The following is an 18587-nucleotide window of genomic DNA, read 5'->3' on the forward strand; positions in this document are numbered from 1 at the left end:
GAACCACTGCTTTAGATCCTCCAGAGCAATTACAGTTGTCAACTTTCGCTGGATACTGACCTTAAAATTACTCTGGAGGACCTACAAATGCTTTGAGAAGTCTTATGTCTAGGAACCTCTAGGTCTTCCAGCACAAGTCTATGGCCAACACGTGATTGAAGTTGACCATCATGCTGGAGGTCATATAGCATGCTCTTTAGCTCCTCCACCTCTACTCTGTCATCAACCTCTGATGGGCATTAACCATTGCATCCCTCTGGAGGACCTACAGATGCTTAGAAATACGTTATTTCTAGGAATCTCTAGGGAACCGCTGATCTAGATACTATACTCCTGTTGATGCAACCGATAATTGCATTGGCCTTTTTAGCTGCCACATCACACCGTTGACTTACATTCATCTTGATTTAACATTTTGTTGCTTTATACCTGGTTTAGTTTTTACTATGACAGGATCTGATGGCAAAGATGGTGGACCAATCCCTGCCTTGTTCATGGCCCGCACTCGGAAAATGTAGCTCTTTCCTGTCTCCAGATCAGAAAGCTGCAGAGGGAAAACATTACAAAAGGAGCAGATCACAGACAGCAGAGGATAGATGTCATAAGTAAAGCTGATGCAGACAGGCAGACTCAATTTCTTGGGTGGAAAGTGTGACTCTGGAAGTTATGTCGGTAAATGGACTGGAAACTGTATGCTCAAGAAAAACGCTCCTCCTAAAAAAGAGATTTCTAAAAGACTTCTAGACTTTCCACTGCAACATTTGATTAACTTCTGTTGGAAACAGGATCCTGGATTATATGGTGCCAGTTAAATTCTAGTCTTATTTGGACTCACAATCTCAAACTAATTATTATGAGTTGCTTCCCACTCACAAGGCAGTGATGAGAGTAGTTTTGAAACGGTGCTGCGGAATCATATTTTGAGATAATTCCTAACAGCTGAAACATTTTTTTCAACTTCAAGAAGCTGCATTCTGACTTTATGGCAGTTGGCAAAGCAAAGTGGACAAGGTTGAATGGAAATCTATGCCATTAGGCCACTTTCTTGATTCTTTCACATACAAGAACATTACACAGTAATAGGCATGTCTACTCAGAAAAAAATATCTGGAGAACAACTTCATCAAGATGCAAAACAAAGCTCCAGACAATCACTTCCTGGATTTTAAATGCCCTCTTATCTTCAAGCATTGGCCCCTTATTTCCAGTCACTTGTTTCTTATCTCCAATCATTGATCCCTTATCTGAACTCCTTGATCTCTTATCTCCACTCACTGACCTCTTATCTTCATTCACTGAACTCTTATCTCCTCTCACAGATCTCTTATCTCCACTCACTGACCTCTTATCTTCATTCACTGAACTCTTATCTCCTCTCAGATCTCTTATCTCCATTCACTGACCTCTTCTCTTCATTCATTGACTTCTTGTCTCACAGATCTCTTATCTCCATTCACTGACCTCTTCTCTTCATTCATTGACCTCTTCTCTCACAGATCTCTTATTTCCATTCACTGACCTCTTATCTTCATTCTTTGACCTCTTATCTTCTCTCACAGATCTCTTATCTCAATTCACTGACCTCTTATTTTCATTCATTGACCTCTTATCTCCACTCACTGATCTCTTCTCTTCATTCATTGACCTCTTCTCTCACAGATCTCTTATTTCCATTCACTGACCTCTTATCTTCATTCACTGACCTCTTATCTTCTCTCACGGATCTCTTATCTCCACTCACTGACCTCTTATCTTCATTCATTGACCTCTTATCTCCACTCACTGACTTCTTCTCTTCATTCATTGACCTCTTCTCTCACAGATCTCTTATCTCAATTCACTTACCTCTTATTTTCATTCATTGACCTTTTATCTCCACTCACTGACGTCTTCTCTTCATTCATTGACCTCTTATCTTCTCTCATGGATGTCTTACCTCCATTCACTGACCTCTTATCTTTATTCATTGACTTATTATGCCCATTCACTGGCTTCTAATTTCTAACTACTGTCCTCTTATCTCCACTCACATCTCTTATCTCCACTCACTGATCTCGTATCTCCACTCACTGACCTCTTTCCTTCATTGACTGGTCTCTAATCTCAAACCACTGACCTTTTATCTCCACTCACTGGTTTCTAATCTCCAACTACTGACCTCTTATCTACATTTGTTGACCTCTTATCTCCTCTCACTGGTCTTTTATTTTCATTCACTGATCTCTTATCTCCAACCACTGATCTCTTATCTCCACTCATGTATCTCTTATCTCCAATCCCTGATTGAAGCAGAAGGCATTTGAAGGCTGTACGGGGATCCCCAGTGGACTGCAGAACTGATGTTCCCTACCTTATCCTTGTCGCAAGAACTATATACCCATTGAGATGTGCTATGGCAATTAAGAATTACCATACAGTTTGATGACCCACCAAACGAAGACAAAAAACCAGAAAACCTTGCGCCCTGTCAGATGTTTGACTGTCTCCACCCTCAATTTCAGTAGCTCCTATCAAGAGAGGAACAGCTGTAATGTAAATAAAGAATGCCGCAGCAGACCTTCATGTGGGTGCTGTTTATTGGCTCCTTGTTGAGTTGTTCCCAGGTATCTGATCCCTCCTCACAGGCCTCCACGAAATATCCAATGACGGGGCCTGCTCCGGTGTACAAAGGTGGCTCCCAATGGACCATGAGAGATGTGTCTCGCACTTCAGAACACCTTACATCATAGGGAGGGCCTGTTTGTATGGAAGGATAAGATTTCAGTGCACATCAGGGGGGGGGGGGGGGAGAGAAAGGAAAAACAGAGAGACAAAGTGTGCTTCTATGCTATAGAACAGCATTTCTCATCCTGGGGGTTGGGACCCCTGGGAGGGGGTGTGTGAGGGGGGGGGTTAAGAGGGGTCACCAAAGATCATCAGAAAACACATATTTCTGATGGTCTTAGGAACCCTTCTAGCAGACAAGGCTGAAAATCTATCCGCCTGTCCTTCTCTTCCTTTATGGAAAACAATCCTCCCACCAAAAGCCCTCCTCCGCTGTGATTGGCCAGCCTCTCAGCAAGCCTCTCAGCTAGTGGGAAAACTGTTTATGAGACTCCATGTGGGAAGGGGAGAACAGGCGTGCTTAGCACATGGCAGCACTGTATACATGCATTGGCGAGGGAGAGGGCATGAGGCTGAAAGGAGGCTCACAAGTCTTTTCAAGGAAGGGAGAAAGTGCCGTGTGATGTGGAACTGAGAGTGGCCCAGCAGCATCAGGAGGAGACGCAGCAACAGAAGCAGCTTCAGTAATTTGTAATGCTATTTATTAGAAAAAAGTCAGTCTTTCCTTTTGTTTTTTAATTAGTGCTCCCATTAGAAAATGCATAAGGATGTGGCTGAACTACAACTCCCAAAATCGTGGGTCAATCCTCCCCAAACTCCACCAGTATTCAAAGTTGGCCATATTGGGTCTGCGTGACAAGTTTGGTCCAGATCTATCATTGTTTGAGTCAACAGTGCTCTCTGGATGTAGATGAACTACAACTCCAGAACTCAAGGTTAATGGCCACCAAACCCTTCCAGTATTTTCTATTGGTCATGGGAGTTCTGTGTGCCAAGTTTGGTTCAATTCCACTGTTGGTGGAGTTCAGAATGCTCTTTGACTGTAGGTTAACTATAAATCTCAAAAAACTACAAGTCCAATATGACACAATCAATCATCTGAACTGCCTTTTGGGCTTTACCTGGCTCTGGCATTGTCCATTCTTCACATTTGAAAACGTCACTAGGTTCGGATACGTTTCCAACCCCAACCACATTCATGGCGTAACCACGGAACTCGTAGAAGCGCCCGTTGGTCAGGTTGTCAGCCTGCAGAATTGCAAGATCCTTAGAACATTTCCCAAAGCTTTGTCTAAAAGCCATTGTATCCCCCTCCGTGCTCATACAAAAGCTTAACCAAATGCAAATGCAAAATGAAATAAAGCTAAACAACTGTGTTGTTGTGAGTTTTCCGGGATGTATGGCCATGTTCCAGAAGCATTCTCTCCTGACGTTTTGCCTGCATCTATGGCAGGTTGTGAGGTCTGTTGGAAACTAGGCAAGTGAGGTTTATATACATGTAGAATGATATCCAGGGTGGGAGAAAGAACAATTGTCTGCTTGAGGCAAGTGTGAATGTTTCAAATGGCCACCTTGATTAGAATTGCACAGCCTTGCAGCTTCAAAGCCTGGCTGGTTGCTGCCTGAGGGAATCCTTTGTTGAGAGGTGTTAGCTGGCCCTGATTGAATCTTATCTGGAATTCCCTTGCTTATTAAAAAAACCTCTAAAATCAGGACAGTAACTAAAGAGGTTTATATATCTGTGGAAAGAAGAATCCCGAACGTGAGCACAAACTAGGTTAGTGACTAACCACTAAGATAAGACTAGTTGGATGAGAAAATAAATATATGTTCACTTGAAGACCCTGGAAGTCAAGAGGAATGTAAATGTATTTAATGTATTTATATGTATATTTAAGGCAATGTGTCATGGGGGGGGAGAGGCAAGGAAGAGGGTAGGTAAAAAGATAGGTAAGAACATAATGTATTTACAGACAATGAAATTGGGAAGGGAGAAATATGTGAGAATCTAAGAGATGCGAAGGAAAGTACCCAATCAACTACTGTAGTAGATATTTTAAGCCGTAGGGCAATTAGTAGAGGTGGTTGTAATGTTGTGATTTGTGTTTTTTGTATGTGTTGTTAAATGTTTTTGTATGTGTTTTTATTTTGTTTTGTATGTGTTGTTAAATGTTTTTTATAATGAAAATTAATAAAAATTATATAAAAAAACCTTTATTTATACCCCGCCACCATCTCCCCAAGGGGACTCAGGGCGGCTTACATGAGGCCAAGCCCAACAACACATCAGTAAAACAACGAAGCAATAAGCAAATAAAACAACACAATTAACCTAACTCAGATATAGACAATAACACACAAAAATTAAAAACCTATGGCCGGGCCAGATGTAATAGTTTAAAATTTCAAAAATAAACACTGGGCATGAACAGAGGTAAGATGTATCTAAGCAGGAGGGTTTTCAAAGAAATGTAGGGAGAGCAACCCAACGGGTAGTTAAAGTGCTTCTGAGGACATTTTGCAGGGAATTGTTTCCTTTATTCAGGGAAGGCACACTGGAACAGCCACGTTTTCAGGCTCATCCTAAAGACTGCCAATGTGGGGGCTTGCCTATCAGGGCCAGCTAATCACCTCCCAAGAAATTATTATCCCCAGGAAGTAAGAAGCCAGACCTTGAAACTGCTAGGCCATTAAATGCTAATCAAGGTGGCTAATTGAAACATTTGCACCTAACTCAAGGGAGCCCCCGGTGACGCAGTGGGTTAAACCCCTGTGCTGGCAGGACTGAAGACCGACAGGTCGCAGGTTCAAATCCGGGGAGAGGCGGTTGAGCTCCCTCTATCAGCTCCAGCTCCTCATGCGGGGACATGAGAGAAGCCTCCCACAAGGATGATAAAACATCAAAAATCATCCGGGCGTCCCCTGGGCAATGTCCTTGCAGACGGCCAACTCTCTCACAACAGGATGCTCCTGACACGACAAAAACAAAAAAACAAAAACAAAAAAAACCTACCTCAAACTGACAAAAGTTCTTTCTCCCACCCTGGACATTTCACAGATATATAAATCTCACTTGCCGAGTTTCCAACAGACCTCACAACCTCTGAGGATGCCTGCCATAGATGCAGGCAAAACGTCAGGAGGGAATGCTTCTGAAACATGGAAAACTCACAACAAACCATTGATTCCAGCCATGAAAGCTTTTGACAGTACATTAAAGCTAAACTTTTGCAAAACTATAACCCAAGCTGCTGGCCCTGCAATGAATCTGCACACATTTGATACAGCTATCACAAATAACCAAGACAGAGAAATTGCTAGTTTTTCTCTCTACATCCTTCCCAGGAAACAAAATGCAAGCCTCCATACCGTGTAAACTCGTTCTGGGATTGGCTTCACGTTGACCTCATGCCAATCAATCTCGGCCACATCATGCTGATCCAGGAAATAGCCCAGAATAGTTGTGCCTCCTTTGCGTTTTGGGGGTTTCCAGCCAATGGTCATGCTGTTCTTCCCGCAGTTCAGCAAAGCAAAGTCCCGAGGAGGTGATGGACAAGCTGAGTGGGAAAGAAAGAAAACCGTAATCCAAGTTTGGGATCCAGTCTAACATGCATTTCTTCTCCCTAAAGTTGGCTGGGTCTTTATTTGCAAGTTGGAGAAATTCGAAAACAAGAAAAGTTACAGCCAGACTTTCTCAACCAGCATGGCCCCCTGTTGCGGTCCCCCAAAAGTTACTGTTACTGTTTTCTGGGATGGCACCCGTCCTTTCATAAAACATACTTACAGATGGCCTGTCTGACAAGGATGGGGTCAGACTCAGGGGAGCTGTCGCCGACTCCTGCTTCATTGACACATTTCACGCAGAAGATATACTCTTTGCCGGTTTTGAGCCCCGGAACAACGAACCTAACCAATAAATGGAAATCCAAAATAGTAAACATAAATCCCTTCCTTTGACTGTCCCTCCCAGTCTTAGATATGTGTGAGGTCCAAACTATCCACTCAAGGGAACTTCAGGCCCCTTCTTCACTGTTGGAGCATGCAAGGAATCGAAGTGTGTGTGTGTCAACTGTAAAATAAAAGGCATGAAATTGATTGGTCGGGCAATGCCTGGGGAGCAAGCTGAGCCTGGGTCTTTTGGATACTGTTACATTTTTGTTTAGACTTGAGCTATGCAGGTACACAGAGAGAAGAAGTGAACATTTGAGAAAGACAGTTTGGTGTGTACTCTTGCTTCATGAGCTGCTGAAGGTGTTTACCCTAATGGAGAAAGAAAGACAATTTTAAACCTCTCATAAAAAGGACATTATGTGAGCTGATACAACTGATCACATTGTACATACGTTATTCTGAACTAAGAAGAGTAAATGATTTGTTCTTTTTTGCTCATCTGCATGGCATAATTTCTTTCCCTGACTGATCAAACGTGAAGTACATGTGATTTATTTTACATTATGCCACATGCACTGCCATATAATCCAGATTAGTAAAGCAGATAATCCACATTATCTGCTTTGAACTGGATTATGTGATATGATTATGTCATATAATTATGTCATATAATCATATAATGTCATATAATTATGTCATATGATTGTGTCATATAATCCAGTTCAAAGCAGATAATCTGGATTTTATTTGACAATGTAGAAGGGGGCTCTGGGTAGCTTTGTGCCTAAAAGAGATAAAAACAAGATGGTGTCCCCATTGGGTTCCAATACTGGCCTTGGAAGGTGAGGATTGCTTTGTAAACTCACTCGTGACACTTAAGGGGCTTGTTGTTGACCGTCTGCCATTCGTCTGTCCCAACCTCCTGGCTGTATACGTAATAGCCAAGGGGCTCTTCCTCACCCTCCTTGGGCTTGCTCCACTGGACAAGAACAGATGTGTCAGTGTCTCTGAAGGCCAGAACCTGAGATGGCGGAGGCAGGGGAGCTAAAGGAGAAAGAAAAGAATGGGAGAGGAAGAGAAATGGGATTCAGCTAAGAAGATCAGGCGATTTCGGATTCTGTGCTAACCCATCTCAGATTCCGGTTCTGTTTGCTTGCTTTCCCATTTGAGCCATTACAAACTGACTGTATCCTAAGATACATTTTGCCCACCCCTGATTTGAAGTCATGCCCCCTTTATTTATGTGCTGGTACAACTGCACCAGGAACTCCAATTTTGTTTGCTTTGCATTTAATGTTTGTTGCAGTCCTAAGTTTCAGGGACTCTGCAGATAGGTGGCTTCTTTTGGCTGCAATCATAGGGCAAGTCACCTGTCAATTATAGTTAGGTTCCCTGGTCCCGCCCCCTTTGGGTTTTTGGAGGGAATAGGAGCCAGTTTGGGTTCAGTTCTCACAGAGAAGCCTTTCGCACAGGACATAAAATGAAGAGCTCCTGTAGAAAGCTTCGTCTTCTACAGCTTGGCCAGGGTTATACATCCCTACAGCTTGGCTGAGGATTTTGCAGCCTTACAGCTCCTTTGCTGAGGGACTTCAGCCAGCCATCACAGAAACCTGAACTCCTTTTCCCCTGGAAGTCTACAAAGCTCTGCTTGGTGAGGGTCTCTCGCGGAAGCCAGACGCAGTTGGTACCGGGTGCAGGGGCTCCATGCCAACAGAGGCAAGTACAGACTGCCCAGATTAGAAGTTAAGGATTTCCCCATTAGTTAGTATACAGTTATGAAGATAGTGCCTGTTCCCAGTGAACAAGATTGCAAGAGCCAATAGACTGTTAAGAAAGCTTTAAAGTACCTGTTTGTTTTCATCAATAAAGAACTTTGTTGGGCTTACTTTAAGCCTTTACAAAACTTTGTTTTGGGGAGGTCCAGGTGCCTTTGGTCTGAGGCAGCCCCGGAGTCCCGTTGGGCACACAGAATTTATGTCCTGTCTACAGTCTTATGCACAGGCCCAGGGTGTGACAGCACAATTTATTATTATTTATTACATGCATTTCTACCCCGCCCTTCTCCCCTCCAAAGGGGGACTCAGGGAGGCCTCACATAAGCATCATGTGATGCTGTCAACATATGCTGTCAACAAGGGTTACAATTAAAACAGTAAAATCATTAAAACACATTATACAGATACATTACCAAGTTCATTAAACAATAAATTAAGATGCCAGTTAAAACCAAGACCAAGTTGGGTAAATCCAGTATTGCATATGTCCTAACCTTCCTTCCAATTGTCGCTATCCACTACATCAGTGGTTCTCAACCTGGGCTCCCCAGATGTTTTTTGCCTTCAACTCCCAGAAGTCCTAACAGCTGGTAAACTGGCTGGGATTTCTGGGAGTTGTAGGCCAAAAACATCTGGGGACCCCAGGTTGAGAACAACTGCACTAGATGAACGCCTGGTCCCAAAGCCAAGTCTTCAATTGTCTTCTAAAGGACAGGAGGGAGGTGGCCGTCCTGATGTCCTTAGGGAGAGAATTCCACAGACGGGGGGCCACTGCCAAGAAGGCCCTGTCCCTTGTCCCCACCAACCGCGTTTGTGAGAGTGGTGGGATCGAGAGCAGGGCCTCCTCTGACAATCTTAAGCTTCGTGATGGTTCGTAACAGGAGATACGACAGGACAGGTAATCTGGGCCAGAACTGTTTAGGGCTTTAAAGGTTAAAACCAGCATTTTGAATTGTGCTCGGAAGTTGATTGGCAGCCAGTGGAGATGGCACAACAAAGGAGTAGTACGCTACCTGTACGCCGCTCCGGTGAGCAGCCTGATTGCCAACCGTTGGAGTAGTTGAAGCTTCTGAGAAGTCTTCAAAGGCAGCCCCACGTAGAGAGCGTTGCAGTAGTCTATTTGGGATGTAACCAGAGTGTGGACCACCGTGGCCCCTTCCTTCCTTCCTTCCTTCCTTCCTTCCTTCCTTCCTTCCCTTCCTTCCCTTCCCTTCCCTCCCTTCCCTTCCCTTCCCTTCCCTTCCCTCCCTTCCCTTCCCTTCCCTTCCCTTCCCTTCCCTTCCCTTCCCTTCCCTTCCCTTCCCTTCCCTTCCCTTCCCTTCCCTTCCCTTCCCTTCCCTTCCCTTCCCTTCCCTTCCCTTCCCTTCCCTTCCCTTCCCTTCCCTTCCCTTCCTTCCTTCCTTCCTTCCTTCCTTCCTTCCTTCCTTGTCAGCAACAGTGAATCCAGATTTTAGTCTAAGTATATCAAGTATATTCAGCACTTTGGAGAACTCCTTGTAAAGCTGGCCCAAACTGGAATGGACCCACTGCATCACTGACATGGGATCCATTACAGATAATGTTAGGGCATGTAAGAAATCAGTTATTGAATGTGTTAACTGTAAAATGCAAGGCATGAAGCTGATTGGTTGGGCCACATCTGGGGAGAGGCTGAGCCTGGGAATTTTGGCAACACTTTCATATTTAGGCTTTTGCTGTGCAAGTGCTTGCAGAGAGAGAGACACTTCTTGCTTCATGAGCTGCTGGAAGGAGATTTTCCACACGGACACCAAAAGACCATTTATATCTCTCAAAAAGGGCATTGTGTGAGTCAATGCAACTGATCTCATAATTGTTAATATGTTGTTCCATGTTACGAAGAGTGGACTACTTCTTTATTGATCATCTGCATGGCATATTTTCTTTCTCTGGCAAGACAGTGTGTAAACTACACATGATTTACATTACGGCAACAGATTCCCCCAGTTTCCCCCCTCCTTGTTGTCCTGGTAGAGAACAGGTGCCTGCAACATGTCAGGTTAAATTGTGACTCCTTCATTTTAGCCATTTATATGACCTTGGTCTTGCATCCTACATGTAGAATAAAACACTCTGTTTGCGTAACTTGGTTTTGAGGAGAAGAGAAATAAGATCGCACCAGGACTGTGGCACAGCTGGCTGGGAGTCAGCTGCATGAAGATCACTACTGACCAAAAGGTCATGAATTCGAAGCCGACCAATTTGAGTAGCTTGCGACCAATTTGAGTAGCTTGCTGTCGACCTTTGCAGCTCGAAAGACAGTTGCATCTGTCAAGTAGGAAATTTAGGTATTGCTTATGCGGGGAGGCTAATTTACAACGCCATAAAAATCTCCAGCAAGCATGCAAAGAACGAGGAAGTACTTCATCAGTGTCACAGATGGACGGTAAAGCAACAGCTCCCCTGGTGGCCATAATACCCTCATGAAAAAGCTGGAATATTAAATAGCCTCTGTGTGCCTGTCTATATATGTTGCGTGTCTATGGCATTGAATGTTTGCCATGTATATGTACATTGTAATCCGCCCTGAGTCCCCTGTGGGGTGAGAAAGGCGAAATTATATAAATACTGTAAGTAAATAAATAAATAAATAAATAAATTGCGCTCTTTCCAGGAGAATAGTTTTGTTCTTCTGTCTCTTGGTGAGATGGGTGTAAGTTCTTAGTGGCCAAAATCATCACCTCCTTTAGCCAGTAAACAGCCTCAGCAGAGTTCATGGTTTAGGTCTGATCGGTCTTTGGGGAGGCAGAGTTCTGGATGGTGTCAACAGAGTGAGCAAATGGCATCACTTACGGACCATCCAAAATAATTCAGAGCAAAGAACCAGACCCTGCTAACAAACCCATGTTATAAGACATAAAGTAAATATTTTACAGTAGAGTCTCGCTTGTCCAACCTTTGTTCATCCGACACTCTGTATTATCCAACGAAGTCGGCCTCCCACCCGGATCCACAGTTGTTTCAATACATTGCGATGTTTTGGTGCTAATTTTGTAAATACACTAATTACTACATAACATTACTGTGTATTGCACTGCTTTTTCTGTTGATTTGTTGTAAAACATGATGTTTTGGTGCTTAATTTGTAAAATCATAACATAATTCGATGTTTAATAGGCTTTTCCTTAATTTCTCTTTGTTATCCAACATTTTCGCTTATCCAACGTTTTGCCGGCCCGTTTATGTTGGATAAGCAAGACTCTACTGTACTTAAAATGAAAGAAAGACTACCTATTTTTTCGCCAGATGAGATGGGTTCACTGGGCAACGAAGGCTCGCTGACTCCATACTTGTTCACTGATCGCACACGGAAACGGTAGGACTTCCCTTTGGCCAGGTCAAAGACAGCCAAGGTTGTGGAATTGACCGGAGTATCAAGATTGACCCTCTGCCAACAGTCGCTGCCCTCAATGGACTAAGGAAGGTAAAAGGAAGACCCACAAATGAGTAATTGCCATGAAACTGGATGTTCTACTTCCATAACACTATGTAACAAAATTTGAAAAGTCTTTCAGTTCCTGATTTGAAATGTTATTCCTCTTGATTTGTGCAGTTTTCCCATTTTTGTGGCTGCCATAAACTATGTTGAATTGAGACTCAATGAGATATTCACTGAAAAACTAAAGCAAAATGTGCTGCAGGATGTCCTTCCTGCAAAAACAAAGTTTTTGGAATTTAATAAAGTGTTTCCATGTTTTTATGATAGATCCAATTAGGAAATGACATTTAAAACCCAGGAACAAAAATTGTGTCGCATGGTGGAATCCATGGTGTCTGCACTGTCTTGTGAATTGGCTACTCCATGTCAGTGCATGATGAGTTTGAAGTTGAAAAAAAATCTATCCGTTAGCTGAATCCTAGCCAAATAGGATCAGTGCCTTTGATAGTTCCAATGAAGGTCGAACTAAAGTCTGGAGTGGATTCACTGCAAAACGTAATCCAAAAGGCATTTTTGGTAGCCTACAGAGAGTTATGCAGTTGACCCTGTACATTTGCAGGGCTTAGGGGTGCAGGACCCCTGCAAAAGGGGAAAAAATGACAAATATAGGCCTAGCAGCTCTCTTTTTGGCTTGAGAGATCACTTTTCTGGGCATTTTTATTTATTTATTTATTTACTTTACTTTACTTGTATACCGCAGTTTCTCAGCCTAACGGCGACTCAACGCGGTTTACAACAAGTGTAAAACAATCCACGATATACAATTTAAAACCATAGAAACATAATACACAATATTAACACAACAATAACAATCCAATGCATCTCATGACTAAAGTCATGATCCAGTTTCGTCGTCCATATTACCATTCCTGTAATCGTCACATTCGTTGCACCGATTAACCAAATGCCTGTTCGAACATCCAGGTTTTTAGGTCCTCCAGCACAATTAGATGGTCACTTTCTGCTGGAAGTTGACCATAGAATAATGCTGGAGGATCTACAGATACCTAGAGAAAACATATTAGTTTTAGGTTTTAAATTGTATATGTTTAAACAGTTTATGAGGCCTATGAAGAAAAGTATACTCATACTTCTTGCGAAATGAATGTTTAATGGATAAGGCTTTTAAATACGGATGTGTTTAATTTATCGACATGGCTTTTAATATTTGTATGAAATGTTTATTTGATTATGTTTTATTGATTTGTTATTGTTTGCCTTATTTACCTGTGACATATTAATTATTTGGTTTATTTATTATGTACTTTTGGCATCGAGTGGCTGCCATTTTTTGTTGTGAGCTGTCCTGAGTTCCCAGAAGGGAGATGGGACAGGATACAAATTATTATTATTATTATTATTATTATTATTATTAATATTAATATTATTATTATTCTGACACAAAAACACAGTATGACACAGCAAACGAGATCTATATGCTGGATTTTGTATCACAAAATCACAAGTCGAACACAAGTCGACTGTGTGATGTATTTTTGAATGATGCGCACAGATCCAAGAAAGGTGGCTTTTTCCAGTTGACAGATTGTGATTTTATCAATGTTTATTGTTTCCAAATGCCAGCTGAGATCTTTTGGAATGGTACCCAATGTGCCAATTACCACTGGGACCACCTGCATTGGTTTATGCCAGAGCCTTTGCAGCATTATTATTATTATTATTATTATTATTATTATTATTATTATACTAGCCATCCCCTGCCACGCGTTGCTGTGGCCTAGTCTGTTGATCTGGAAATAAAGTAATGAGAAAGTGTTGGTTTCTAATATATGTAATTTCTTTATGCTTGTGGGTAAACAGTATTTCTTGCTGTTTCTTTGTCAGTGTTGATGTGGAGATTGTCTGGTTTGCCCACTGTAGAACAGGCAACATGTCATTGTCCTTCTTTAAGGGTCCCTTTCAAATCTATGATACTATATCTGTGTGTGTGTGTGTGTGTGAATCATATCTATCTATCTATCTATCTATCTATCTATCTATCTAATCTATCTAATCTATGGCTGGATGGCTCTTTGTCAGGAGGACTTTGATTACATTTTCCTGCCTTGATGAAGGGAGTTGGACTGGATGGCCATAAGTATTTTCTGTTGGTCATGGGGGTTCTGTGTGGAAAGTTTGCCCCGATTCTGTCGTTCGTGGGGTTCAGAATGCTCTTTCATTGTAGGTGAACTGTGAATCCCAGTGACTACAACTCCCAAATGTCAAGGTTTATTTCCCCCAAATTCCATCTGTGTTCATATTTGGGCCTATTGAGTGCTTGTGCCAAGTTTGGTCCAGATCCATAATTGAGCCCACAGTGCTCTCTGGATGTAGGTGAACTACAACTCCCAAACTCAAGGTCAATGCCCAAACCCTTCCAGTGTTTCCTGTTGCTCGTGGGACTTCTGTGTGGGAAGTTTGGCCCAACTCTCTCATTGGTGGAGTTCAGAATGCTCTTTGATTGTAGGTGAACTATAAATCCCAGCAACTAAAACTCCCAAATGTCAAGATTCTATTTTCCCCAAACTCCACCAGTATTCACATTTGGGCATATTGAGTATTCGTGTAGAGTTTGGTCCAGATCCATCATTGTTTGAGTCCACAGTGATCTCTGGATGTAGGTGAACTACAACTCCAAAACCAAAGGACACTGCCCACCAAACACTTCCAGTATTTTCTGTTGCTCATGGGAGAACTGTGTCCCAAGTTTGGTTCAATTCCATCGTTGATGGAGTTCAGAATGCTCTTTGATTGTAGGTGAACTATAAATCCTAGCAACTACAACACCCAAATGACAAAATCATAATCTTTTGAGTGATGGTCACTCCTTATGTTGTGAGACATTTTGTTGCAAAATTTGGTGTGATTTCATTCATTGGTTCTTTTGTTTTGAAGGCAATCATTATGAACAGAGCATTTATATATATATATAGATTATATTTTGTTTTTATCGCTGTTCACTGCTTTAAGTCTCATTAAAAGAAAAAAGCAGTATATAAAAACAATAACAATAATGATGATGATGATGATGATGACAACACACCAACTATAACACTTGTGGAAAAGAAATCTGTTTTTATTATAGACATTAGACCTCATCACACTAGAGAATGAATCCACTTTAAATCTGGTTTCTGCCTCCTGTAGAATTCTGGAGTTTGTAGTTTAGGGAGGCTGTTAAAGGTTCCTCCCTAAACTTCAAACCCCAGAATTCTGCAGGAGGCAGAAATCAGATTTAAAGTGGATTCATTCTCTAGTGTGATGAAATGGCAAAGAAACCCTGAAAAGCACTTGCAAAGCCTTAGTTTGGACAGAACATCAATCCACATGCGGCAGAAGGCAGCACTTTTCGGAACTGCGCACATTCTGTGAAAATACCTCTAATATCCTAGGCCCTTGGGAAGAGCCCAATATTCAGAGACGAATATTCAGAGACAAATCCAGACACTTGGACCTAATATGCATGTGTGCTGTGTTGTTATGTACAAATAAATCAACAACAAATAAATAAAGGTTGCATGTAGGGCAGCAACAGAGGAGGTCACAAATACAGGAATTCCTGCATAATTAGATCCACAAATGCTGAATCTGTAAATGAGGAAGGATGGCTAGATAACCATTCTGTTTTCCTTTCTGTCTGGGATTGCAAATGTTTGTGAAAGAGGGAGATACATGTGGAAATAACACCCCAGAGCAGTGTTTCTCAACCTGGGGGTCGGGACCCCTGGGGGGGTCGTGAGGGGGCGTCAGAGGGGTCACCAAAGACCATCAGAAAACATAGTATTTTCTGTTGTTCATGGGGTACTGTGTGGGATGTTTGGTTCAATTCCATCATTGGTGAAGTTCAGAATGCTCTTTGATTGTAGGTTAACTTCCTCTCCCAATCCCACCAGTATTCGAATTTGGCTGTATCAAGTATTTGTGCCAAATTTGGTCCAGTGAATACATCCTGCACATCAAATATTTACATTATGATTCATAACAGTAACAACATGACAGTTATGAAGTAGTAGCAAAAATAATGTGATGGTTGGGGGTCACCACAACATGAGGAAATGTATTAAGGGGTCGTGGCATTAGGAAGGTTGAGAAACACTGCCTCAGAGAAAAGAGAGTGACCTGTCATTGGCTTACCTTCTCTACAAAATAACTCAGTGGCTCTTGGCCCCTGGGATCTGGCTCGTCCCAAGAAAGGACCACATAATCTTCCCGGACTTCACTGGCATGGACATTGGTGGGCGGCAGAGGGATCTTGATCTTTGCTGCGGGAGGAAGGAAAATGTGAACACATGTTTGGACCCCAAGATGAAGTTTCTCATAACAAGGGACAGAGGGAGCAATGAATCCCATGGAAACTTGTCCAGAAGGACGTCTGTCAGTCAGTGATTCAAGGACCAAATGATAGCCATCACAGATGAGTCAATGCAAGCAGGGCCGCAGCCAGAAAAAAATTTCGGGAGGGGTTGAAATTTTCGGGAGGGGGGGTTGAAAAGTTTGCAGGGGGGGTTGAAACTTGCCTCCTAGCTCACGCTGAAGCAAAGAGCACAGCAGGGGGCAGAGCAGCCTTCTATAGCTTGCAGCTCCGCCCTTGTCAACCACCTCCACCAAGTCTGGCCTCCTTAATGAAAGCATTCAACGTCTCCCCCCCCCCCAACTTGGTTGCTTCACTACTGTTCTGTTGTGCGCTGGGCCTGTAAATAATTGTCTTTAGAACAAGATGTGCAACCTTTGCCCAGCGGGAAGCCAGGGGGCCTAAAGAGAAGTTCTCAGAGGTTTCCACCACAAACAGTCTTTAGATGGCTTGAGAAGTACAACAAAGTATTTTATTAATGAACAATCAAACAGAAACTTCTCTTGTCTTCAGTAAAGTTGAGCAAATGATTCCAAGCTTTTAGGCAAATGGTGAATTCCTAATCTTGCCCACGAAGGACAGGCAACTGTCTTCAATAACTTCTTATTTAAAGGAAAATCCCCTTTTTAATTTCTCCCAGGCTGACTGTAATCTAACCCTTACTGATGTGTGCTCTGCTACCGGGTCGAACTGCGTCTCGAACGTCGAGTGGACCTACCAGCAAGGCAGTAGATGTTCTCCAGCTGGAGTTCTTTGGTCTTTAGGGCTGTTTTCCTGGAAATTCTTTGGAGACTCTTAAGACTCTTGTTGAAGCTTTTGTACAGGGGAAGCCTGCACACATCCTATACATAAGCTTACCTTGCTGAGACTAACTAAAAATGGCTCCCTTCTCTTCCCTGAGCAAGGGGCGGGACCAAAACTTAACGATGATGGACAGGTGACTTGCCCTATGACTGCAACCAAAGAAGCCACCTATCTGCAGAGTCCCTGAAACCTAGGACTGCAAGCAAACATTTAATACAAAGCAAATAAAGTTGGAGCTCCTGGTACAACTGTACCAGAACAACTACATCGGCTATTGCTGCAAGTAATGACAGTGTGAATAAATTGTCAATATTTGCTTGAGATAGTGCTTGCAGTTCTGGAGGGACTCTTAATTTTTTGCATCTCATAGACTTAGCATGGGGATTTGGTTAACCAGTTAAAATTCATGAGTAAACCAGTTTTTTAAAAAAAAAATCTGAAAAATTTCGGGGGGGGGGGTGAACCCCTAACCCCCCCCCCTCGCTACAGCAAAATGCAAGCAAAATGTTCAACTTCTTCCCCAATGTATATCACATCTACCTGAAATTGCAACTCAGAGCTTCTGTTGGAAGTGTATGGGGATTTATTGAAGGATCGCCATTCCTTTCAACTCCAAACCCAGGAATGGGCAGCCGCAGATAGATGATGATGATGATGATTGGGTTGCTGTGAGTTTTCTGGGCTGTATAGCCATGTCCCAGAAGCATTCTCTCCTGACATTTTACCCACATCTATGGCAGGCATCCTCAGAGGTTTTGTGGTTTGTTGGAAACTAGGCAAGTAAGGTTTATATACCTGTGGAATGTTCAGGGTGCTGGACACTCTAACAATCACTATGTCAGATGACACAGAGAAGACACTGAAATCCTCACACATGTGGACAATTTCAACAGAAAAGAGGAAACAATGAAAATGAACAAAATCTGGCTAATAGTATTTTAAAAAAATCTAAAATCAGAACAGTAAATTAAGAAGAACACTAAAAAAACTGGGGAATTCCAGACAAGAATCAATCAGGGCCAGCTAATACCTCCCAACAAAGGATCCTCCCAGGCAGCAACCAACCAGGCTTTGAAGATAAAAGGCCGTTAAATACTAATCAAGGTGGCTAATTGCAACATTCACTCTTGTCTCAAACAGACAAGAGTTCTTTCTCCCGTCGTGGACATTACACAGATATATAAACCCCAACAAACCTCACAACCTCTAAGGATGTCTGCCATAGATGTGGGCAAGAGGTCAGGAGAGAATGCTTCTGGAACATGGCCATATAGCCCAGAAAACTCACAACAACCCAGTGATTCCTGCCATGAAAGCCTTCAACAACACGATGATGATTATGTTGATGATGATTAATGATAATAATGATAATAAAATATTGACAGGCAGCTCGGCCTGTCATTGAACATTGAGAAAACCAAAGTGATCTTCCAGCAGTCGTGAACCAACCCATCTGCAATGCCATAAATTGGATAAAAACTATAACTGGAAGCCACATTTAGCCTCAATCTCCGAGTCCTAAAGTCAGAAATGTGGAATTGGTAGAGGTAAAATGTAATCCATTGCTCTTGAAGGGGTGAAAAACATCTAGATTAAAGAAGATGGGAATGGGCGAAGGAGCACTGGGATGGCTTGGGGGATGAAAAACTGCCCCAGGGATGCATAATTCCCAACTCTTTCCCAAATGGCAACATGGCCAAAATCA

General features: G+C 42.5%; 1 protein-coding gene across 2 annotated transcripts in view; it reads right to left on the bottom strand.

Annotated features, from left to right (window-relative positions):
• MYOM3 (myomesin 3) overlaps positions 1-18587 on the bottom strand; it is a 76372-nt gene that overhangs the window by 24261 nt on the left and 33524 nt on the right. For both annotated transcript variants that reach the window (XM_060784266.2, XM_067460578.1), the window contains 8 exons: positions 15862-15989; positions 11520-11703; positions 7362-7539; positions 6389-6510; positions 5974-6161; positions 3726-3852; positions 2558-2736; positions 430-544 (listed from right to left, as the gene is read on the bottom strand). In XM_060784266.2, coding sequence (XP_060640249.2) covers positions 430-544; positions 2558-2736; positions 3726-3852; positions 5974-6161; positions 6389-6510; positions 7362-7539; positions 11520-11703; positions 15862-15989 — 1221 coding nt within the window. The remainder of the gene's footprint in view (positions 1-429; positions 545-2557; positions 2737-3725; positions 3853-5973; positions 6162-6388; positions 6511-7361; positions 7540-11519; positions 11704-15861; positions 15990-18587) is intronic.

The sequence above is a fragment of the Anolis sagrei genome, chromosome X, assembly GCF_037176765.1.
Source record: "Anolis sagrei isolate rAnoSag1 chromosome X, rAnoSag1.mat, whole genome shotgun sequence".
Lineage (NCBI taxonomy): Eukaryota > Metazoa > Chordata > Lepidosauria > Squamata > Dactyloidae > Anolis > Anolis sagrei.